Source organism: Sarcophilus harrisii, chromosome 1, assembly GCF_902635505.1.
Source record: "Sarcophilus harrisii chromosome 1, mSarHar1.11, whole genome shotgun sequence".
Taxonomy (NCBI): domain Eukaryota; kingdom Metazoa; phylum Chordata; class Mammalia; order Dasyuromorphia; family Dasyuridae; genus Sarcophilus; species Sarcophilus harrisii.
Window position 1 is genome coordinate 630,933,456 of NC_045426.1, and position 25,524 is coordinate 630,958,979.

The window sequence follows — 25,524 nt, forward strand, 5'->3', positions numbered from 1 at the left end:
TAGCACAATAGCTAGCACATGGCAAGAACTTAAGAAATGTTTCCTGATTTATTGATGATTTATTGATCGATGAGTCCAAACATTCTCTGAGTGTAAATTGTTAGAAAATAAAAATATTTTTAAAAATACACATATACAAGCTAAAGTTTGTTTGGATCAGAATGAGAGTAAATTGAATGACTTACTGGTGCTCCTGGAGGACCAGGTAAGCCCTGATGACCACGTGGTCCTGGAGCCCCCTGTGAAAACAATAAGAAATTAAATAAAATAAAAATTTTAAATTAAATAAAAATAAAAAGTAGATAGATTCTGGCATTCCTCAGTTACCAACCCCACCCTAGTGTATAATCCAGAGACATTAGGATCTCATAAACAGAGGTCACTGGTACAGAGGCTTGAAGAAGGAAAACATGAGATTACAACTCGATGTGGTTATCCTGTCTGTCAACCAGATTGCTAGCTCCCTGAGAGCAAGAGTCAAATCTAAACTTTTCATCTTTTCTAGCACCAATCAGTATGTCCTGATCAAATAAAGACCTTAAAAATATTTAATGTACCTATTGTATAAAAAATAGGATTAAAAACATAAAGGAGAAAAAGAGTTTTCAAGATCTAAGTCTTCCAAATGGTCAAGGTCAGTACTGAAAGAAAGCTAGAAACAATCTTAGTAGGACCCAACAGAGTTTACAGAATCCATTTATGATTTGTTTTCTTGGTTCCTTTGTGTCCAAAATGTATTTGTGAAGACATCTGCTCATACTCGACCCCTGTCAGCAAACATTCCTTTCAACCAATGACAAGGTCACTTAGCACACAGTCATTCTCTTTATTGATACTATTTTCTGGGACTAGAATTTCCACCATTTTGAAGGTAATCCATTCCCCCACCAAGGGCAAATTCCACTTAATCCTGGGTTTGTATATCTTGGCAAACCAATATTCCAGCTCAAGGTATTGAGTAAACCATACTGTCAGAGCTTTTATATTTTCAGGAAAAAGGTACAAGGGGTAGATAACAATTTCCCTTACTTGTTCTCCTTTCAGGCCCTCCTTGTGTACCTAAAAGATAAAATCAGAAACCAGTTGAGGTAGAGAGTTACTCTTGTTTTAGAAATGCTAAACATGCCCAGGATCCACCAGAATTAAAATCTGTTTGGTTCAGTCCCCCCAATCACTCATCTCTCTCTCTCCTCCCTCTCCTCCCTCTCCTCTCTCTCTCTCTCTTCTCCCTCTCTTCTCTCTCTCTCTCTCTCTCTCTCTCTCCCTTCCTTTCTCCCTTCCTCTCCCTCTCTCTCTTCCCCTCTCTCTCTCCCCCTCCCCCTCCTCTTCTCCCCTGCTCTCTCCCCTCCCCAAATACTTATCTTAGACTTTTAATTGTAATCTTTAATAATGAGGTCTCCCTGGATTTTTTCCACTTTCCTGTGGTTCATTTTTATGATCATATATAATCCAGGCCAAAAGGTTCTCAGATCAAAATGAACAACTGCCTTGGTCCCTTTAGTGCTATCCTTCTGGTTTCTTATCCCAGTTATGGCTTCCCTTCCAAAACTTAACTATCTTCCTTCTGCACACAATCACTTCCATGGTACCTCTCCTTTACCCTGAATCTCTGGCTCTTTGATCTTCCAAGGTTCCTGCTCTCTGAGTACCTAACCTAGATGTAATCTACCATTGTCTACTATCCTCACCCCCAGAATGAATTTCTGAATTCAGAAATCATATTGATTCAGTTCACTGCAATTATTTGACCTCAGGCAGTATTTTATTGTTGCCAAGGTAAACCTTTGAGTCATATTTTAAAGTTAACTATCAAATACTCCATATAAGTTATCTAAATATTTAATTCCTAACTCCACCCCATTAACTTTATTGTCAAATGGTATTGCTTCCTATTTACTAAGTTCTGTCTTGAGTTTCTTCAATTCCACTACATACTTCAAAATGTCCCTAAATATGCATCCCTTCCTCTTACTTAAAGTTAACCCATGATGTCTTTCTTCTTGATGACTTTCCTTTTGCTTCTTTCAGGACAGGTTTTGACTAATGCACAGTGCCTGACAAATTATAGGCATCTAATAAATGTTTATTGACTTCTTGTTTGATATTGACTCTGATATTAACTCTTCCACTCTTTTTTTCTTCTCTTTCTTTCCCTTCTGGAGTTGTAGAAATGGGGTCCAGCAAATGGATGGAGATGGAGGCAGATGAGGGTTCACTATAAGGAAAAACTGTCTAGCAAATTTGTCAAGCAATAGAATGGGAAGCCTCAGCAACATCATTTAAGCCTCTCACCACTGAAAATATTGATGCAAGTTGGATGACCAATATCAGGAATTCCTGGATGGATTGTTTTTGATCTAGATAAAGTCAAAGGATTTTTAAGAGGCGATGAGTCTATGGCCTATCACAAGAGGCAGTAGGTGCAGTTGACATAAGATTAGGCCTAAAGTCAGAAATAAATGGGTTGAAATCCCACATCTGATGCCAACTGGCTACGTGACCATGAATGAATAAGTGACTTAACGCTCTGTGTCCCAGGCAATTCAAGAATAGAAAGTACAGACAAATTGCTGATATCTAGTGGAAACACTTCACTTCAAGTAGTTCTTATGTTGATAAAAGCACTTATCTAGGCTATGACACAGTCCTATCTCACCACCTAGCCCAAAAACAGAAATACTCACCACAGAACCTGGTATACCAGGTGGCCCAGGTGGTCCAAGTTCACCCTAAATAATGGAACAAATAATTTGAAAGTCATTTTAATGTCTCTATTACATGTATATGTTTTGCCTCTTCAACAAAACTGTATACTTAACAACTCAGAACAGTCCTCTTTTTCTATCTTTCAAAACCCTTGAGCACTCTTTAGAAGGCTTGCCCCTGAAATTCAAGGCAATTCCAAAAGACTTGCGATGAGAAGTGCCATTCCCATCCACAGAGAGAACTATGGAGATTGAATGTGAATTAAAACATAGTATTTTCACCTTTTGTTTGTTTATGTTTTTCTCCCTCTTGTTTTTTTTTTCCTTTTTTATCTAATTTTTCTTGCATAACATGACACATATGGAAATATGTCTAACAGAATTACACATAGTTGACATATCATATTGCTTGCTGTCTTGGGAAAGGAGGAAATAAAGGAGGGAGGAAAGGTGGGAGAAAAATTGGAATACAATGTCTTGAATGCTGAAAACTATCTTTACATGTGTTTGGAAAAGTAAAATAAATTTTTAAAAAGTTATGGAGGAGAAAAAAGTCTTGCCACTGTGCCATACATATTCTTTGTTCAGGCTCACAAATTAGTCCAAAACAAAAAAACTAGGAACCAAGCCAAGTCTATTGACTATAAATCTATTCCACCTGTTAGTGATGTTTTAGAGGAGATCCCTATAGGTAATAGGGGTTAGAATGGATCTCTAATGTCTTCTTCCAATGTGTAAAGATGATAATTCTAAGATTCCCCAATTCTATGCTTATCCTGAGGATGGCAGATCAAACATCTAATCTCTCATTAGGCCTTTGGGCATGTCAGACCTTTCTTTTTTTAAGCACTGGAAAATGTAGATCAATCTATCCTGGTCAGTCAAAAAGAATTCAGAGGACAGAGAATACTTTATAGAAAAAAGGTCAATTTAATGTCTCACTTATTCAAAACTAATTTCTCAGGGTATGCAATCATATATAATGGTTAACTCAGGCTAGAAATATGAGTCAATCATAAATTGAGAGCTGAGAAAGACATCAGAAGCTGTTCTTCCAAATTAAAGAAATTGAGCCCAAAGTCCAAGATCATAGAGGGGATAAATGTCAACATTAAGTCTTTGCATTTAAAGCTATAAGGAACTCTGGTAATCATCTAATCTAAGTCACTTGGTTCAAAGATAAGGAAAGTGGGCCCTTTACAGGTTAAGTAATATGTCATTAGTATATAAACTCTTTGAGAACTCAGATAATTATTTGCTAACATCTGGCACTCAGAAAGTATATGTTTGTTGATTAATGATTCAAGGTCAACCAAGTGGCAGAGCAAGGATTTGATCTCAAGGCTTCTGCTTGTAAATTAACCTTTCTATTGTAACTGCCTCTCATAACTTTGGGCATCTTAGTTGATATATAGGTTGATAAATGACTTGATTTCTGGGCTCTACTATGACTCTAATTGTGTGACCTTTATTAAGTCATTTTCCTTTTCTGAACCTCAGTTTACTTTTATTCTGTCTTCTGATTCTAAAATTCTGTGACTTACTAAAGATTGCGGGTTGCATTAGATAGGATAAAGTCCCTTCCCAAAATCACATTTTGTGATTTCATGATCTATCAAAGAGAATGACAGTGAACCTTAATACCTGAAAGTTTCCAGTATGTTTATTTCCCCAGAAAAATTTCCAGAATGACATTAGAAGGCATTTTTTCAGCATCTGTTTTATGATAAGCAATAATGCCTCATCTGTTTCCCCAAGTGAGAGAAAGAACTGAAATGTTCAAAATGGCAGGGTACTTGGAAGTCAATTTGTAAAACAACAGGAATGTGGAGTGTAACAGAAACTAAGGTAATTGCTCTTTGGTTTTCAACCTTCAAGTATCATCCCCTCTCTACTTAGTGACTCGAAGTGAAATAGCTTCTTTTAGGGTTTTGCATTCCCTGTCAAGTAACTGCTTAGAGTATATTAAAAACCTGACACCAGCCTGAAGAGGTATCATGAGTCTCTAGGTTTAATAGCTATTTTAAAAATAACAATGTAAGACACATCCCTAAAAATACCTTGTAAGAGCAGAGGATAATTAAACAGAGGTAGAGAGAGACAGGAGGGAGGTTGGAGGGAATGGAAACATTTCCAGTTCCTATTCTTACACCAATGGGTTTTTCTGAGAATATACTGATAGCACCTCTACTAAGCTCTTTATCATATGCCAACTTGTGGCACAGAAATGACCCTAGCTTTGCAAAGACTTTGTTATTGTAGTGGCAAGTTTCAAGTATAAGCCCCCAAGGGTCTATGGGGCTGCTGTCTGAAGATCAGTCTATCAGAACCAAAAAACTTGCCCTAAGAAGCAATGCACAGTGGCTGCCTAGAGAAGTATGGGGGGAAGAACAAAGAAAAATAATCAATCAATCAATATTTATTTATTAAATGACTACTATGTACCAAGAACTGTGCTTCATATTGGGGATTTTTAAAAAGGGCAAGAGACAGTCCTTGCCCTCAAGGAGATTATAATCTAACAGATTAATAATGATAATTGCAAAAAATAAAAAAAATAATGATAATTGCTGTTATTGTTGAGTTTTTTCAGTCATGTGTGATTTTTCATAAGTTCATTTGGGTTTTCTTGGCAAAGACAGAGGAGTGGTTTGCCATTTCTTTTTTCCAGTTCATTTTGCAGATGAAGAAACCGAGGCAAAGAAGGCTAAGTGATTTGAACATCTATTAATTGTCTGAGGCAAGATTTGAACTCATGAAGATGAGTCTTCCTGATTCCAAGACCAGTGCTCTAGCTGCCTAGAGTACCGTCTAGCTTGCCCAAATAATCGTAATAACAACAATAAAATTTATAGTGCTTTAGAATTTATGAAGAGCTTTACATTTATGTGATAACCATCAGTGGAAAATATATCAACACCTGGTAAAACCATAGATCTCAGAAGTAACTATGTATACTGAGAACTACATGATCTGCCATAGATTTTTATGTGAAATCAATTGTTAAGAATGACATTTTATTCCTTCTTCATAAAATTGTAGTGAGAAGATCCTGCTATAAATATTGCTATATCATAGAGACGTGTGATAAGGATTTTTCTCAGTTTTTTTTTTTATAAACAGCATACATTTAATAATCATCCATGTGATAAGGTAGAATGAACAATTTGTATAGAGTCAGAGGGCATGGGTTCAATCCTCTGTTTAGCCTTTACTGCTAGTGTGATCTCAGGTGAGTCATTTAGCTTTTTGAACCCCAATTTTCCCATTTATTAAATGAAGGGTTTGGACTAGATCATTTCTAAATTATCTTTTCATTCTTCATTTTATGAATACTAATGAATTGAAATTGGTCTCACTGATTTTAATTTATCCGAAATTCTTCCAGATTCAAAAATTATAGTTCAAAGTCCTACATTTAAAAAATATACATATATTTGGCCAAATGTCTGTGAGTCAGCATCATGTGGCAGGAGGAACACTGGACTAAGATCCACAGACTTAAGTTTGGGTTCCAGACTTCAAATTAACTGGTTGAATAACTGTGGACTACATTACTTCTCCAAAGTTCAGTATTATATTCCTCATGAGATTATACTTCTGCTATCTACTTTTAATTTAATATAAAGAATTAATTAAACCTGTTACACAATGTTTTATTGAGTTGGTTCTGCTTACCTTTTCTCCTCGGAGACCAGTCACACCTGGAGTGCCAGGACTGCCCTATAAGAAGGACAGTATTTAATTGTTATTGTGGGGAAGATTAAGATTGTGGGTAAGATTTTATTATAGCATGAAGGGACTTCAGGCCATTGCATGAAGACAAATAGCTCCAATAACCCAGTAAATTTGTGATCAGATTGCTAGGCTGAGAAATAACCCAGTATGACATACAGAGTTGGGAGCATTGCTAGCATAATTCAGAGGCCATACTTCCCTCTGTACTGAAATAATGAAGGTTTTGGTTAGTGTATATCAGTAGGGCTGCTCACTAATCACTATCAGAATGTCTATTCTCTAATTTCAATCTTGATTTTTAAGATTCCCAATCTGAGTTGACTTTTTTTTCTTCTTTCTTCTCCCTCTCCCAAATCACTCAGACAAATCATGAAATCATGTTATTTGAATAGGGTGTTTGAGAATGTAGTTATAAAAATATCAATATTGATAGATATTTACCAGGTATGTCCCCAGGTACAGGCAGTATAGTTAATACTTCTAAATTGTACTATGATTGGTACTTAAGGTACCTTTGAATTAAAATAGTTTCTTCTGAATATTCCTTTTCTTGAAATTCCTCCTGTATTTTTTCCTTTGTATTAAGGATGCAAAATTGGAAGAAGCCATATAGTTTATCAAACCAAACCACTACTTGAAATTTAATACTTTTTACAAAACTTTTAGGTTAATTTGTTTTGTGACTTTACTTTAAACAAATCTTAGAGTGAAAGGGTGAAAGAAATCAGAGACTTTTCACCTGGAAAAGGAATAGCAGACCCATATAAGTAAGAAAAGGTTTCAAAAAGCTAAGTAGCAATGGGGTTGAAACCATTTCTAGACAAAAAGGGATTTTCAGCTGAAAGAACAGATCATGATATGTGTCCTATTCCTATAGTCTCTCTTGCCAGAAACAAACCTCTTCCTTCCCAACAATTCAACCATCATTGTAAGTAGAAGATTTAGTTTAGAATTTATATACCTGCTTCCCTTCTTCTCCAGGCTTTCCAGGGAATCCATCTAGGCCTCGCTCTCCCTGAGAAAACAAAAGATAAACAATTGATAATGCTGCAATACAGACATACTTCAGTAACCATTCAGTAAACATCTATTAAACACTCTATGTTTGTAGCGCTGTCCCAGGTGCTGGAGGAGACATAAAGATTATGTCTTTCATGGCCTAGGAGTCACTCTAGTTTGTTATGATGACACATCTAATGGAAATATTATCCTTTCTTCACTATTTTAAAGAGAACCTAGGTGGGAACTCTCTCTCTTAGCACAGATTATAGTTCTTCTCCATCTTAGGACATTGACTTTTCAAATAAAGCAGTTTCTAAAGACAATTAGCCTTCAGCTTGGCCCTTAGCCTCCTTTGACTGCCCCACTACTAATTGTAAAAGACCTGTTGGGGATAGGAGTAAGGTGATGGATAACTTTTTCTGTGCTTGTTCTTGGAAGTTTCCTGGTTCCTGCAGGTTTTATTAGCTTAAGTGAAGGCACCCACTTAGTGCACCTGGACAGAAATTTTCACTTATAAATGATATTACTAGACATTACCCAGAGGAAGGATGATAAAATAAGTTTACCCAAAATGGAATTGATTAGTTACAAATGAGATAAATCTGATCCCCAATTTCCCTCAACCCCAAAATGATAAATTAATATAACTTCCTGAGCAAATTGCCCCATTCCCATCTAAATTTCATCAGGATTTAGCTGTGATACTCTGTGTAAAAATAAAGACCTGAAACCTGCCTTATACTCTACCAAACCTATGTACTTATTTCTTTTTACTCCTACTGTAGTTCCTTTGGCTTTCTGTGATCATAGCTTTCAGATATTATCATTATCTCAAAATAGAAAATCTCCATCTATTAAAACAAAGAAAGGACCAATGACTGTTAATCCTAGGATTAAATGCAAACTCTTATTTGACGTTCAAAAATGGCTCCAACCTACCTTTCCAAACTACCACATACTATTCCCTTTCATGCAGTCTTTACTTCTGACAAATTTTCCTTCTTGACTTTGCTCACAAATTATATTCTGTCTCCTGACTCTGGACCTTTGCAAGTGCTGTCTGTCCTACCTTTTAGAATTCTTTCGTCCTCCACCCTTGCTTTTTAGAATTGTCTTCTTTGAAGCTTAGTTTATAAATTTATAAAGTTTATAAGTTTACATACATGTATATATAAAGTTTATAAATTTTGAAGCCTTTTCTGATCCTCCCAGTTTCTAGTGTTTGTCTGTGAAAAATTACTTTGCATTAATTTTATATGTTCATACAATCACCACAGTGTAGTCATCAAGCTGCCAACACTCTAGGCCCTGGCACAGAAAGTCAGTGACCAGGTCCTTAGCCCCCAGCACAAGAAGCTTGGGATAGTGCCACATCTGCCATAAGAGAAAAGCTCAGATTTAAAAGCCAGGAAATAGGCTAAAAATGAGCAAAAAATAAAACAAAAAAAAATAAAGTGGAAACACTCCTGAGCATAGAAAACTACTATGGCAACAGGGAAGATTCAAACACAAACCCAGAAGAGGACAACAATGTCAAAATGCCTACATGTAAAGCCTCAAAGGGGGATATGAAAGACTTCCTGGAATAGCTCAAAAAGGATTCTAAAAATCAATTAAGAAAGGTAGAAAAAATGTGGGAGAGGTAGAAAAAAGGTAGAAAAAAGAAGTGAGAGTATACAAAAGAGTTAAGAACTTTGAAAAGGAAGCACAAAAATTGAAGAAAAAATTGCTTTAAAAATACAATTGGCCAATTAGAAAAAATCATTGGAGAAAATAACTTTTTAAAAAGAAGAATTATTGAAATGGAAAAGAAGATATAAAAGCTAACTGAAGAAAATAATTCCTTAAAAATTAGAATTGAATAAATGGACACTAATTACAATGTAAGACATTAAGAATAATTCTAACAAAATCAAAAGAATGAAAAAAATTAAAAGAAAATGTAAAATCTCTCACAGGAAAAACAACTGACCTGGTTTATGGATCCAGGAAATCCCTAATCCTGGATTAAATTAATATTTAAGAATTTTCCAAGACAAAACCAGGAATCATATGAACACAAATTACAAAACACTTTTTGCACAAATAAAGTCAGACCTAAAAATGGAAAAATTATCAATTGCTCATGAGCAGGCCAAGCTAATATCATAAAAATGACTATTTTATTAAATTTTATTTACTTATTCAGTGTCATACCAATCAAAATACCAAAAATTATCTGACAGAGCTAGAAAAATTATTACAAAATTCATCTGGAAGAGCAAAAGGTCAAAAGATCAAAATATCAAAGGAATTAATGAATAAAATATAAAGGAAGGTGTTTTAGCCATACCAGATCTAAGACTATATTATAAAGTAGCAATCTTCAAAACTATTTATTAATGGCAAAGAAATAGATTACTATAGTAACTTACTATTTGATACACCCAAACAGTCCAGCTTCTGGGTTAAGAGCTCATTATTTAACAAAAACTGCAGGCAAAACTGGAAAATAGTATGGCAGAAACTAGGCATAGACCAATATTTCATGTATATCATGGTAAAGTCAAAATGAGTTTATGATTGAGACATAAAGGATGATACCATAAACAAATTAGGAGAGCAAAGACTAATTTTCTTGTCAGATCTATGGAATAAGAGAATGATTTATGACCAAAAAAGAGACAGAGAACACTATGAAATGCAAAATGGTTAATTTTGATTACATTAAATTAAAAAGGCTTGATACAAACAAAATTATTGCAACCAAGATTAGAAGAAATCAGAAAGCTAGCAAGCAATTTTTACAACCAGTGTTTCTGGTAAAGGTCTTGTTTCTAAAATATACAGAGAAGTGAATCAAACTTATAAGATTACAAGTCATTTCCCAAATGACAAATCATCAAAGTAAATGAAGTCAGTTTTCAAATGAAGAAATTAAAGCTACTTATAATCATGTAAAATGCTTTACATCACTACTGATTAGAAAATACAAATTAAAATAATTGAGATATTACTTTATTCCTATCAGATTAGCTAAGATGAGAAAAAAGGAAAATTATAAATGTTGGAGAATTGGGAAAATTGAAACACTAATGCATTTTTGGTGAAGCTGTGAATGGATCCAACCACTGGGGGAGGGGATTTGGAATTACTTTTCCTCCCACATCTTTAGTGTCTTTAGATCTGTTTCCTTTTCTGTAAAATGAGGAAAAGATCACAGTGTTATGGATTGAGGTCTGGTTTTAGAAGACAGGATACAGAGTTCAAACTCTAGCTGGGCCAACTTTTTACCGGTATGATGACTACTAATCTACCTTTCTGAAATTCCAATTCTCTCCTTTGTAAAATGAAAAACTTTTAAACTAGATGATCTCTCAGTTACCTTCAAGGTCAGAATTCTCTGATCTTATGATTTGTCATTAAGCAAGTTTAAATTTGGGCATGCTGAATGTGAAGTCACTCAGAAAGAAGAAACATGACTACAAACAGGATATCTAAAGGGAAAGTCAAATATTATTACCCACAGAATGTTAGGTAACTTGGGAATTATAATATTAGATCTGAAAGTGACCAGAATGTTAGGTAACTTGGGAATTATAATATTAGATCTGAAAGTGACCTTAGAGATCATCTGGTCCAACAGTATCATTTTGTAGACAAATCAACTGAGGTGTAAAGAGTAGAATGCTGTCACAAAGTTAAAACAGAGTTATGGACTTGAAGAAAAATCATTAGATTTTAATACCAGTATTCTCTACGCTACATTATGTACTGAGATTAGTAGTGCCATTATTATGAAACAGTTTTCCAACTTGTACTTGTATTTCAGCATAATACATTTAGATTGAATTCAAAATATGTGGCTGTTTTTTTCCAAAAGCAAACTAACTAAACACTAAGGTGTTTGCCAGATACTTCCTACAGTGAAGTGAGCATGAATTCTTTTAAAAATAAACAATTATTTTTATTCTAAAATGAATGAATATCATTTATGTATATAGGTATACACATGAATATAAATATATATATATATATATATATATATATATGTGTATGTGTGTGTGTGTGTATACAAGTATGTGTTCATGCATATATGTGTCCATATGAAGACATTGTCTCACTGAGTTCAAATTCAGCCTTGGAGACTTATTTGTTAGGTGACCCTGGGTAAGTCGAGTAACCAAGTTTGCCTCAGTTTTAACATTGGGAAAAATGAGACAGAAAAGGAAATGACAAACGAAAACAGTATTTCTTTCCAGAAAACCCCAAATGGCTACGCCAATATAGTATGAGCTCTGGTATGTCCTACCACGTTGGAAAGATGACTTCAGATCAAAACCAAACCCTGATATTTTTTTTTGGTCCGTTGAGGAACTAGTCTAGTTAAGTGCAATGAAGCTTATAACCAACAAATTAGCCACTAAAGACTATATTTTTGATATCTGAAGGTATGGATGAGTTTGGTTTCACTTCCATTCAAGTAACATTCCTAACACTGAAACCATGGATCTTTTGTAGAATTAGTGGGATTAGTTGGTAAAGCTGGACCCTAAGAATTACATTTTAACCTATAGAAATGTATCTAATCTTATGAATAACATAAAGTGGTTTTTAAACAATCAGACCAAAACATTCCCTTTCAAGAATCTGATAATTTACCTACTCTCCCTAAAAGTTGACACATTTTAGAGTGTTTAGGGGTCTTATAAAAAAAAAAAGATATGTTAGCCATACAGTAATAATATTTAAAAATAGCACTTTTAAATATGCATGAACTTTTGTCATAAGAATATAGGGCTGTAGTACATAAAATATAATGCCTACTTATGTTTATATATTAAAATTTTAACACAGTTTACATTTTTAAAAATTAAATTTAAAAAATTAGGCAAAGTTCCTACAGCATTATCTTCATTTAAAAGTTCCAGAATAGCCAAAGAGAAGTGGAGTTATTGGCCTGGGTTCAAATGGATTTCTATTAGTCAGTACACCAAGCTCTATCTTCTGACAAGAATAGAACTTTTTCCACTAGAACACAGTGCTTCTTATAAAAGTGAGTCTGCAACCAGGTGACTGGCTCGGAGTTTAGAAAAGGGTAAGCATTTTCCCTCTAAGCCAATCCCAAGACAAGAAGCAAAGGGCTTGTCTATTTAAGGCAAAGATGCAGTCAGGCGGCAAGGCAGCAACAGCATCCAAGGACAGGGACAGAATCTGAGTCAAAGGCCAAAGTAATAAGTCAGTGAAATGGAAAGCTGGTTCAGCACTAAGGGAGGGGGAAGCCACAGTACCCCTTTCAGTTACACTGCCCTACTTCAGAGCCGGCAGGAAGGGGCAAAGTTATGTTTGAATATTGAAGGGAGAAGAAGGCACAGTTGGCTCCAAATGGCTTGTGACTTCAAAAAAGGAAACTTTTTCATTAGAGGCACATCTCTCAAAGAGAACCTTCAAAGGCTTTTTGGGCCATAAAGGTCTAAAAGGAATAAAGGGGTAAACCCCAGAGGTTGCTATATTAAAAGAAGCAACACTTATTTGGACAGATAAATTCAGATATTTAGAAATATAGACCCTTGCACATATAGAGATATACCTAGCTCATTACTAAACATTACTACTGTAAAACAAAAATGATTGACATTGTTCTCACTATGAAAAATACAATTCAACCAAGATTTTGTTGCCTCAATATAACACATTATTAACTATCCCTTATTGGTATCATACGAAACCTAGAAATATTATCCTCATACAATACTATGCTTGAAGGTAGATGAAATCATAAAGTGCTACTTTTAGGAAATATTGTCCCTTAAATAGATTCAATCAATCAATCAGCAAACATTTATTACGTACTAGGCACTATCCATGTTATGGCTTCTCTGGTTGAATGAACATGATGCTAACAAACCTTTAATTTCTTCAATATGGTAAAGTGAAAAGAACACAGGCTTTGGAATCAAGGGAGATCTGGTTTCAAATCCAAGTTAAGAGAATTTCTTGCTATAGAACTATAGATGAGTCAATCAAGCCTTTCCAAATATTTGTTTTGTCAATATAAAATGGGAATTCATAGGAATATTTGTACTATGTATGTTGTTCAAAGGTAGTATTTTGTAGACTGATATAGTATTTGCTTTCAGCAAATATTAACTCCTGCAATATAGAAGGCATTGTGCCAGGTGATGGGAATGACATTATTGCCCTCAAAGAGTTTACCATCTAGTAAAGAAGAAAAGACACATATACAGATGAGTGCAATATCAACTTAGACTATAGCCAGTACATGAAAGAAGTAAAAAGTACTATGGAGTCAGATAAAGGACAACAATATCTTGTCCACCAAAGGGAATTATCGCAGAGTAGGAAAAGCACTAAATTTGGAGACTAAAGACTTAGATATAAATCTGAGATGTACTGGTTCATAATATTTTATATTTCTATGATACTTAAATGTTTACAAATGCTTTCTTTATCACAGTCCTATTCAGAGATCATTTTGTGTCACATTGTGCTAAACACTGGGATAGCAAAAGAAAAAAAAAAAAAGGAAACATAGTCCCTGCTCTCAAGAGGCTTACAAAATAATTCAGAAGAAAACATGCAAACAACTCTGTAGAAACGTTGTAAGTGGGAGAAATTGGAAATATATACAATTTATATGATGTGCCTAAGCTATAGAAACTGAGATACTTAATTTTACAGAACAACCAAGCAACAGAAACAGAATTCAAGATCAGTTCTTCTGATTCCCAATCTCACGCTTCTTTCCCTTATGCCATGTTGTCTAAGAGGCCATGGGGAATCTCTTCCCTTCTTTGAGTTATTAAATGGAGGAGGGGGAATTTCAAGTTCTTGATTCCCATAGTTATAAATCTTGCAAGAAATTGAATCAAAAAGGATTCATGGAAAAGGTAACTGAATGAGTTTGGCTTAGAAAGATGGGAAGGATCTGTAGGCAGAAATATGATGAAGGTATTGTGGAAGGCACCAGAGAATTACACATAATTGGATATCACAGCATGTTATTGTTTTCTGAGCTCAGATACTACTCTAATTGCTTGTCAAGGCTTGATCTCATGACAGCATTTTAACCCCTAAAGATTGATTTAATCTGAAATCTCCAATATGCAGCTGATGGGCTATTTGCAAAATGGATTCTTGCTCTGATTTAAACTGAAAACTAATCTATTCCTCTTGGGGTCAAAAATGCCATTATAAATAGGCCAGTGTGATGGCTGAATTTACATCAGACTCATCATATTTGAGGAGAATTCTGGCTTATAGGGTCAAAGGGCACTCTATGCTCAGTGTGGACGGTCCAAACAAGGTATTTTGCTAAAATTTTTTCCTATAAGAAGGAATATTTCCTCACCATGGGTAAAGTGGTCATTCTGCAATGAAATTGAAAGAAAATCCATATTGATCATGTGAAAATTATGGTAGTGCTGGAATGAAATATTAAATGGCAGTCAGAAGACTTGGGGTTATCTAGTCCATACTCTGCTGCTAATTAGTATTGTGACCTCTGGTAAATTATTCAGTTCTCCAAGACTGGCTTTCCTTATTCTTAAAATGATACAGATGAACTAGATGGCCTCTAAGGTCCCTTTAAGGTATAATATTCTATTTTCATTCATGAGAATCAAAATGAGATTCTCTGTGAATGCAGTTCTGAAATTATAAAGTGCAATGTGGAAATATGTTTAACATGATTGTACATGTATAACCTATATCAGATTGCTTGCCATCTTGAGAAGAAGAGAAGGGAAGGAGGGAAGGAGAGAGAAAAAAATTGAAATTCAAAGTCTTATAAAAGTGAATTATCTCTATATGTAATTGGAAAGAATAAAATAAAGTTATCCAAAAAGAAAATAAAAGAAATTATAAACTATTATACAAATGTAGCACACTGGTAGGGGAAAAGAAAGAACAAGTACCTTCTACATATAAACTAAAGTGCTTGATGCTTTACAATTATTATGTCACCTGATTGTAATTGTAAATTGGTAGTAGCAAAAGCAGGGAAGAACTCAAAAATATCTCCTGATTTCATAATCTGCTGATCTTTTCAGCAATTTCCATTGTCTTGTTATGATTTTAGTCAGAGTCCAAAAGAGCTAAGTCCCTAATCCTGAAGACCAGTATCTACACTGAAGACCTTTGGTTTCATAAAGTAAAATTTGTGTTCTTAAAAAGGATAGTGTCTAGCATAAGGGGGGGAGCTGGAATTAAAGAAGACCAGATTTGGAGAGTCTCTTCCAGTTCATACCTATTTCCTCAAGTAAGTCAATTAATCATTCCGCTCTGTTTCCTCGCCTGTAAGAAGGAGGAGATGAACTAGTGACCACTAATGTCCCTTCCCTCATTAAATTTAGATTCAGACAACTACAATCCTACAGCTGTGACAGCAGAAAGTTACACAAAACTGTACTTCAGAAATCTAGCTGATAGTCCAAATGTGGCCCCATTCTCCCTGCAATGTGGAGTAGGGTCAGTAGAGGGAGCTCGGATATAGGAAAACTATCTGAAACCTGTATTAAGGCCATTTCCCTAGAACTTGGAGAAATGTTCTCTACCTGTGACTCAGTTGATCTTTGGATCATTTGATTTATAGGAAGAGTAGCAGATCTGAAGCCCTTCCACAGTTTAAGAATTAAGAGGGGATGGATTCCACTAGAAAGAGGGAGTAATAATAAAGGAAGTGACAGGCCAGAAACATCAACTCTCTCTGGAGCTTCTGAGCTCTCCAGAATTCACATTTTACATTTATTGTCTTCATTTCACATCAGTTCTGGGAGGCAGATAAGGCTAGTCTCATATGCCAGAGCCAGCAAGGCTGTGGCTTTTTAGGACGTGGGAGAACCAGAAAGGCAAGGTGATATAGTGGAAAGATTGTTAATGTTACAAATCAGGATGTCTGAATTCAAATCCTACCAACGATATTTGCCAGCTTTATGACTGTGTAAAAAGTCACAACTTTTCAGACTCAGTTTTTTTTTAGCCTCTAACATTGGGGACAGTATTTATATTACCTATCTCTTAGGGGAAATGATTAGTAAAATTTCATATGCTATAGAAATAAGAATTATTATTGCTCTAACCAAAAATATATAGAGAGTTGAAAGAGGACTTGGTGATTATATGATTTCTAAGAAACAGTGTTGGAAGAGACTATAATTCATCTGGTATGCTGCCTGAGCAGGTTAGATTTGAATTTTAGGCTTGCTGAGTATAGCCCCTGTGCCAATTCCACCATTCCACTAAACTGTCTTAAAAGTATATCCCATTAGAATCCAAGGCTCCCTATCCCTAGTCAAGTCAACAGCAAGTAAATAAGCACTTAATCAATGACCTGTATTAAAATTTGACCTCAGACATTTAATAGCTATGTGACTGTCATTTAACCCAGCTTGCCTCAGTTTCCTCACCTGGTAATAAAGCAAGAGAAGGAAATGGTAAATCACTCCAGTATCTGCCAAGAAAACCTCAAATAGAGAATCAGACAGGACTGAACAATATAAAAACAAGTGCCTGTTATGCACTAGAGACTGTGTTAAGAGGTTAGGATAAGGCAAAAATAAAAATAAAAATAGTTCTTGTCCTCAAGGAACTCACAGTCCAATAAACTTGAGTTCAAGCTTTTTTTTTTTTTTTAATTATACCATTAAAGTTGGAAATATACTGTTGGAGAAAGAATGAATTCCAATTTCTGTGGCTGATAGGTACAATGTGCTAAATTTATTTTCCCTTGAAATGTTAATTGAATGTGGCCCTCTGCTCCATTACCTTGTGTAGCCTGATACAGCATAAGCAGCTGCTGTACCAGCCCCCTGGGGTGTCTCCTTGTCATCAGGGGCCACCACTGATTAAGAGGCTGAATACAGTTAATTAATTTATCCAACTGCTCAGGGACACTTAAGGAGGGAACAAGTAAAACGAGCAAATTAGGTTGATCAGCAATAGGCGAGCTAGTATGACCAAGTCTAAATCCCTACCGAAATCTGCAAATTCAGCACCTCAACAAAACAAGAGTCATCGTAAGGACTGTATCTCCCAACACTGTACCTTTTTCCATGGCTGGTCACAGTGCTTAGAACACTCGCCCTGTTAATCTCTGCCTCCTGGCTACCCTGATTTCCTTCAAGATTAAGTTCAAATCTCACTTTCAGCAAGGACTTTTTCCCTGTCCAGTCCTCCCATCTGTACTGCTAGTGTCTTTCCTGTGAAATTACCTGCCATTTACAATAAATAAACACACAGAGTGTGTATGTGTGAGTATATATATATATATATATATATATATATATATATACACACACACACACACACACATATATATATATATATTTCTCTATATGTACTTTGGGTATATGTATATTTCTATCAGTCACAGAAATTGAAATTTATTTATTGTTTCTATACATGTATAAAATACATCAGAATTTCTTAACTTTTTTCCACGAGCAACTCTTTTTACCCCCCAAATTTTTATGTGACATTGGACACACAGGTGTATATAACAAGTATGCAAATCAAACATTTACTGATAATAAATTGTAATTTCATGACCCCCACATTGGGTTATGAGCTCCTATACGAGATCATAGTTTAAAAAGCTGAGTAATATATAAATATATATTATACATATATAATACATATGTTGTATGTATAGCTATTTGTATATTGTTTTCCTCATTTAAGTATGTGCTCCTTAAGGTCAAAGATGCTGTTCCTGCCTTTCAACATAACCCCAATGTGTAGCAGGGTACAAGGCATATTATTGTTTTGTTGTTTGGTTGTTTTGCAGTCCTACCTGATCCTTTGGGTTTTCTTAGCAAAGGGACTGGAGTGTTTTTCCGTCTCCAGCTCATTTTACAGATGAAGAAACTGAGGCGAACAGAGATAAGTGACTTGCCTAGCCAAGTTTGAAATCAGGAAAATGAGCTTTTTTTCTGATTCTAGGTCTGGAGTTCTATCTATTGAGCCATGTAGTTACCAAGCATAAAGTAAGCTCTCAATAAATGTTGATTGCCTGGATTCGATAGTCATGACTTAGCCAGTTACAAGTTGTATGGCACTGGCCATTATTTCTTTTCCCTGTCTCCTCATTTGCAAAAGGATTTAATTGGATTAGATGATCTATAAAAGTCTTTTCTTGTTACTTTCTTCTGTGTTCTCATAGTTTATATCCCCACGGTCAACCTACCTGGTTTAGACTTTCTAGGTTAAGGTTCTTTCCAGCATTAATATTCTACATCTCGAGGCTACATCTAGATCTAACATTCTTTTCTTCTGTTCTCATATTCTGAAGTCCCTTCCAGGTATAACACTGCAGTAATCACTAAACTCAGCATCCCTTGGCTGGATAAAACCTTAAGTCTTTTAGGCTTTAAACAAGGAGTTTTAGAAAGCTTATTTTTAAAAAGCCCTTAACAGCAGGAGAACATAGAGCTGTATTTTAAAAGTAATATTTTGATGGGAGCTGCGTCAATGAATTGAATGACTGTAGACTAATTTCCTTTTACAATATAAGTGGTTTTCAAAAGGTAGAGAGTAAAATGATGCTGGAAGCAAAGGGCAGAGGCATTACACAACAGCCCAGCTCTTTGCTCTCCACCATCCTTTTCACTTAGTCAATTTTAAATAGTCTTTAAAAACTGAGCTAAAGTTTTCACTTTTCTTCTTCCCTACTCTACAAGGAAGAAATCTCGGACTACTCTTGTCAACAGTTAATGTCATTCCTTCTTTGAATTCATAGTACTCCATGACTGTTCTATTCCCAGCATCAGAATTTTAGAGTTTGAAGGAGTCAACAAGAATTCAAGCAACCATACTCTATAAAGTGGAGATACAGCTTTGTGAGCCCCTAGGCTTATAAATCCAGAGGAAAATAGAGGTTTCAGAGTCTTTCTAGCCAACCTTCTCATTTTACAGGTGGGGAAACAAATGGTTAGAGAAGCTACACAATTCTGCCCAAGTTCACACAGATAGTAAGTATCAAGATTTTTAACACAATTCTTCTGGCTAATTTTAGAAAATATTCCAGATATATGTAATCCATTACCACTGTGGCAATTTTTTCCAACTCCAATTGTAACAAAGCTTTCTAGTGTAAAAACACTTAAGTCTTTCTTTTTATAACTCTTTATAACTTCCTCTAATTAAGCCTTGATCTGCCCCATGGGGGCAAGCATAATGTGCTTGATCCTTCTCTCAGAGAAACATTTCTTCAAATACTAAATCTTCTGAGCCTTCTCAAAAGCTTATTTTATGATATGATTTTGTTTCCTCTCACAATCCATATTGCATCCTTTTGGAAGCTTTCCAGCTTGTTAAAGTCTTTCTTAAAATGTGATGTCTGGAACGAAATATAATAAAGGTTCATACTGAGTTTGCTATCCATTAAAAACTTCAGATCTTTTTTTACCCAAACTTGTTCAACTCCAAATCCCTCAGACTCTATTTTATATAGTTGATTATTTAGACCCAAGGGCAGGACTTTACGTTTATCCCTATTAAGTTCAACCTTATGTGGTATGATTCATTATTCTAATGTGTTGACATTTTTTGAGCTCTAACTCTAGAATCCACATGAGCTATCCTCCACAATTTTTCGTCATCTAGAAATTTAATAAGCAGAGCACTGATGCCTTCGTGCATAACTTGATAAATGATTTTTAAAAAGTCATTTGGAAGTTTAAAAAATTACATTTAGATATTATTATTTTATCTATCCTGATGCTTTCAATTATCCCTTTTGTATGAATAATCATCAAATACTTCTCTCCAGTCCTGACCCCATCCTCACATCTCAATACATATCTTTCAATGGTATTGGACAGAAGTTCTACTTCCAGCTGTCATTAATTAGCAATGTGTCTTTGGGCAAGTGAGTCCCTTTTTCAAAGCTTAAGTTTATTTATGTGTAAAATGGATCCAAGGGTTGACTAAACCATATTTAATGTATCAGAATATTCCATCACTCTATGAGGCTATGAATTTTCTTTTTGACTATCTGAAAGTGACTTTGTATATATACAGGGTCATTGCAGGGAACTGATTTTGCTATGTAATACCTGACATTTGGAGAGCACTTCATAGTTTTAAAAAGTATTCCACAAAATGGTCTTAGCCAGCCCATCCAGTCTTGTCCTCCTTCTCCACATGAACTATGTTTTCTAAATTAGTCTGCTCTCTGATGCCTGATCTCATCCTGCCCTCTCTTGCCTCTCTGCCTTTTTACCTGCTGTTTCCTTCACATCAAAAATAGCCAGCCCTCTATTTGCTGAACTTTTATGTTTCTCTAAGATCTAAGTTTCCAACTCTACTGCAAATCTGAGAGTCCCTCTGAGCACTGTGCTCTCTCCTTCCACTGACTTGTTTTCTCCTCTGTATCGATCGTACTCTAATTTCTATCATCATTATCATTATCATTATCATTATTATTATTATCCTTTCTCCCACCCCTCTGTCAGACAGGGGTAGGATTCTGTTTTTTCTTTTTTTACCTCCAAGGAAAACTGTGGTACCTGGGATAGTATAATAGTTCGCATTTATACAATACTTCTCTATTTACAATGTGCTTTCTTTACAACAATCCTGAGAAATATACATGTATGCATATGCACGTATATATATATACACACAGACGCACAGATGTATATGTACTATTTATACTTTACACACAAATATAGGGGATTGTGAAAGTAAGTTTCCTAATTATAGATAAGCTTACAGAATCATGAGTCTTTGTTTGGTACTTGTGATGGCTGAGTCCAGTATAAATTTGTATTACATAAGCTTAACTGAGTCCTCACTGCTGCAAGGCAATCCTTTTATACCTCCCTTCTCAGTTTATTATCCTATTCCTAAAGTGGCTTTTCCAAACCTTTTTAGCTGTATTCAAACCACTCACAGCTCTTCCTCATATTTTCTCTGTTAAGAAGCCTGCCTCACACAGGATGTGCCAAAAGCCTTAAGTATAATTAATTTAAAATAAATATTTTATATTTATAATTAAAAATAATACAGATAAATACTTTGAAATAAAAATAAATAAAATTCATGAGATATCTTTTATTTCATTGAATAAAGAGCTGAGGTCATTTGCAGAAAGAGTCTTCTTTTCTTCTCTTCATCTCATATCAGTTAGGTGTCTTTCATATTTCATAAGAAGTGTTGCCTCTGGTATATGAATGTTATGGAATATTATTGTTCTGTAAGAAATGACCAGCAGGATGAATACAGAGAGGCTTGGAGAGACTTACATGAACTGATGCTAAGTGAAATGAGCAGAACCAAGAGATCATTATGTATATCAACAACGATACTGTATGAAGATATAATCTGATGGAAGTGGATTTCTTTGACAAAGAGACCTAATTCAGTTTCAGTTGATCAATGATGGACAGAAGCAGCTACAACCAAAGAAAAAACACTGGGAAATTAATGTAAACTGTTTGCATTTTTGTTTTTCTTCCCGGGTTATTTTTACTTCTGAATTCAATACTCCCTGTGCAACAAGAGAACTGTTTGGTTCTGCACACATATATTGTATCTAGGATATACTAGGACATATTCAACATATATAGGACTGCTTGACATCTAGGGGATGGGGTGGAGGGTGGGAGGGAAAAATCAGAACGGAAGGGAGTGCAAGGGATAATGTTGTAAAAAAAAATTACTCTGGCATGGGTTCTGTCAATAAAAAGTTATTATAATAAAAAAAATGGGAAAAAAAAGAAGTGTTGCCTCTCTGTCCCAAAGCAAACCACTTTATACCTGGCTACCTTTTTGTTACCTGAATGACACTGCATCTCCTAACTCCTGATAATGTCACTGGCTGTTCTGCATACTTGGAATTCTCCGTACATGTCCATCTCCTGCCTTCTTTCAAGTGTCACTTTCAGTAACACCTTCCCAGTTTTCCTTAATATTGGTTCTTCCTTTTGAGATAATTTCCAATATCATGTATAAATCTTGTTTTCAAATAATGGTTTTAATATTGTCCCTCCCACAATTGATGGAATTTATTATTTTTTAAAATTTTCTTTACATCTCAAGGAGTTATCACTAATGCTTAGAATACAGTAGATATTGAATAGATGCTTGTTGACTAACTTCCCTCAGTGTGAGCAAAACTTTTGTGATTAGTTTCATGTATGGAGGATGGATAATTTAGGTCCTATACAACTTTGTTGGACAACTTTGGAAAGAACCTTGACTTTGGAATGGGAATATGAATTGATTTGCTTGAGTTCATTAAAACACAATAAGAATGTTCTCTATACGATTAGTGATTATGGGTTTGAACTTTATCTTTGACATATTCTCTCAATGGAGGTTCATGAAAATATCTTGACCACATTGGGGCTCTAAGTGAATGATACTTTAGGGAGAGGCCTCAAATTGGACTTAGTATAAATACAGAGCACAGAGGATACAGTTTGCAAGAGAGACACAAACACATCCATACAAGTAGACATAAAATATGGAATTTTGCTTACTTTGAAAAATAGGTGAATTGAGACTTTAGGATATTAACTAACAGACATGATTAGTAGGTTACAAAGGAAGAAGTTGAAGATAGGAAACCAATCATTCTCTCTTCAATATATCACAATCTCTCTTTAGTAAACATAAAATAAATGTTTTTGTCAAAAAAAATGACTACTATATGAATATTAAGTTCTTAGAGGGCCAGAACCATAACTTTTCTTGTCTTCTCTTTTCTAAAAGTAGCTCAAGTCTAATATATAAAATATTTCTCAGCTAGTTTAGTAAGCATTCATAATCTAAAAATAAATGATGAATAAGGGAATCCAGATATTAAAAATATATTATTTGATTAAAATTTAGATTTATTTGTATATTTATATTTGCATGTGCCTGCTCATATGAACATGCAATATTTGTTTTTAAGCAAACGATAAATAGAATGAAGTTTATGCTTTTATGATATCTTGTTCATTTGATGATTTTTTTGTTGAAGATTGTTTATTTAAACAATCTTTTTAAAGAAATATTATATATTCATTCAGATTTATTTTTTTAAACTTACTGTTCATTTGTGATGATCCTATTTATTTTTAGATTTGCTCTATACAGGAAAGGTAGCTACAAACCTTAATGAAAGATGAATAAAACAAATGCCAGCTGAGAATCAATAGAGAGAAGGGATCTGTACCCTTTGAAGCCTCTACACACTAGGAAGGGATTGTTACTTGTTCTAAAGCAAATGAGAAAAGTATTTGGAAAAGATAACTGGTTCTTGGAAGGCTTTAAACATGAGCTTTAAATATGAAGTCACAAATTAATCCAGCATGGTATCATAAAAGACAAAGGGTCTATACTATGGGCAATTACCCTTAGTTAGTTGGGGAGAATAGAGGTTAAAAAGAGTTTGGTCTTCATGTTGTTGGAGCAAAAACCAATGAAGACTAAATAGTCAAATAACATAATCATCCATAAAACACTAAAGTAGGTTCTAAGATATAATTTGAAGATGTTATACTATACTCTTAGGAAGGCTACAAAATACCAGGAAGTATCTACTAACAAATCTGGCCTTGGCTTTTCTTTATCAGTGATACTACAGATATTTAATGAGCACATGATGTGTGCAAGGTCCCATCAAGTCCAAGCTTTGAAATGACAAGATTTATAACACATTTATAAAACAAATAAAAACAAATAAATTGTCACATTTATAAATTGTATAAAGTTGTATGTAAAAATAAAGTTTACATACTAGATGTTAAAATTGTGGAGGGGGAGATCATCTTTTCCAACTCCCATATTTTATTCATGAGGAAAATAAAGGGAAGGATTGGGAATTAAAATGATATAAATGAAATGAACAGTTTGGCTATTGTCTCTTACATATCTGTTCATTCATTTGCTTGTTTATTACCCATCCATCCATTCATTCATTTGACATGTACTCTGTAGAATAAAGCATGTAACAGAAAACGCAATGGTATTGGAATTAATACCATTGTTAAAGTTCCAGGAGTTCTATTTTCTAGTAATATAACATTAAGTAACTTACTTCATCTCACTCTGGTTTCTTTATTTTTTAAAGGGAGGAGTTTGGACTAAGTGATCTTTATGGACCTGCAGATTTAGGAGACCTGAATTCAAATCTCATTCTTACTATCTGGTAACTGTATCACAAACTCTGGAAGAAAAGGATTATTTTTCTCAGAATTCCCATCATTTTGACCCAACAACCAGTTACTATATGTTAGTGAGAATAAAACCCAAGACAAAATTTCCTCTTATTTGATTCTTCATGTTTTAAAGAATAAAATTAGCATTGAGTAGGAAAGCTATTAGTTGTCCTCCTTTTAGAAGAGAGAGTTCTAGCAGATGTTTAGTTCATAGAAGTCCCTTATCACTAATATATATATATATGTATGTATATATTTATCGTATCATACCTCTATGCTTGGCTTATGAATTGTTTCCCAAGTTCCTCATCTTTTTCTTCATTCTGTTCAGTTGGTATTTATAGTGACAAAATTGCTTCAGCTTTATCTTAACTCACATCTTTTCCTCCATTACTATTCCACTCATATTCTTACATTTCTCCTCATGAATATATTGTCTTACTAGATAATGCTACTTTGGACTTTTAATACAAAGTGCTTTGTACAATGCCTGACACATAGTAGGCATTATAGGAATGCTTATTCTTTTTCTTCCCCTTTGTTTTTTATCTATTCTGTTTCTTTTGAATAAGGGAGACCCATGTAAAAACACAGTGCCAGCATGGGATGCATCCCATCAAGATTCAGTGATATTGTAGTTTGACTACCTGAATTAAGATCTCTAGGTTTTTATGCTTATTGCCTATATTTGAAGCATGTGGATAGAATGAGGTGAGGTCATGGATTTTAATACTAGCTTTTTTTGTGGATCTGTCTCCTTCAAATTCTGGAATTTTATTCCTCTCCTTTTATTATAGCTTCTCCCTACGGTGACTAGCTTGGAGATAGCCAATAAACATTTTCTAAGTGCCTCCTATATGTGTGACACTATAGTTAAGTGCTGGGATACATACACATACACTCATGCATGTACATACTACACATATGGT

General features: G+C 34.6%; 1 protein-coding gene across 1 annotated transcript in view; it reads right to left on the reverse strand.

The window, feature by feature from the left end:
• Positions 1–786: 786 nt before the first annotated feature.
• COL22A1 (collagen type XXII alpha 1 chain) overlaps positions 787–25,524 on the reverse strand; it is a 134,536-nt gene continuing 109,798 nt past the window's right edge. The window contains exons 14-17 of the mRNA XM_031947436.1: positions 7,405–7,458; positions 6,384–6,428; positions 2,685–2,729; positions 787–1,059 (exon numbers count right to left, since the gene is read on the reverse strand). Coding sequence (XP_031803296.1) covers positions 787–1,059; positions 2,685–2,729; positions 6,384–6,428; positions 7,405–7,458 — 417 coding nt within the window. The remainder of the gene's footprint in view (positions 1,060–2,684; positions 2,730–6,383; positions 6,429–7,404; positions 7,459–25,524) is intronic.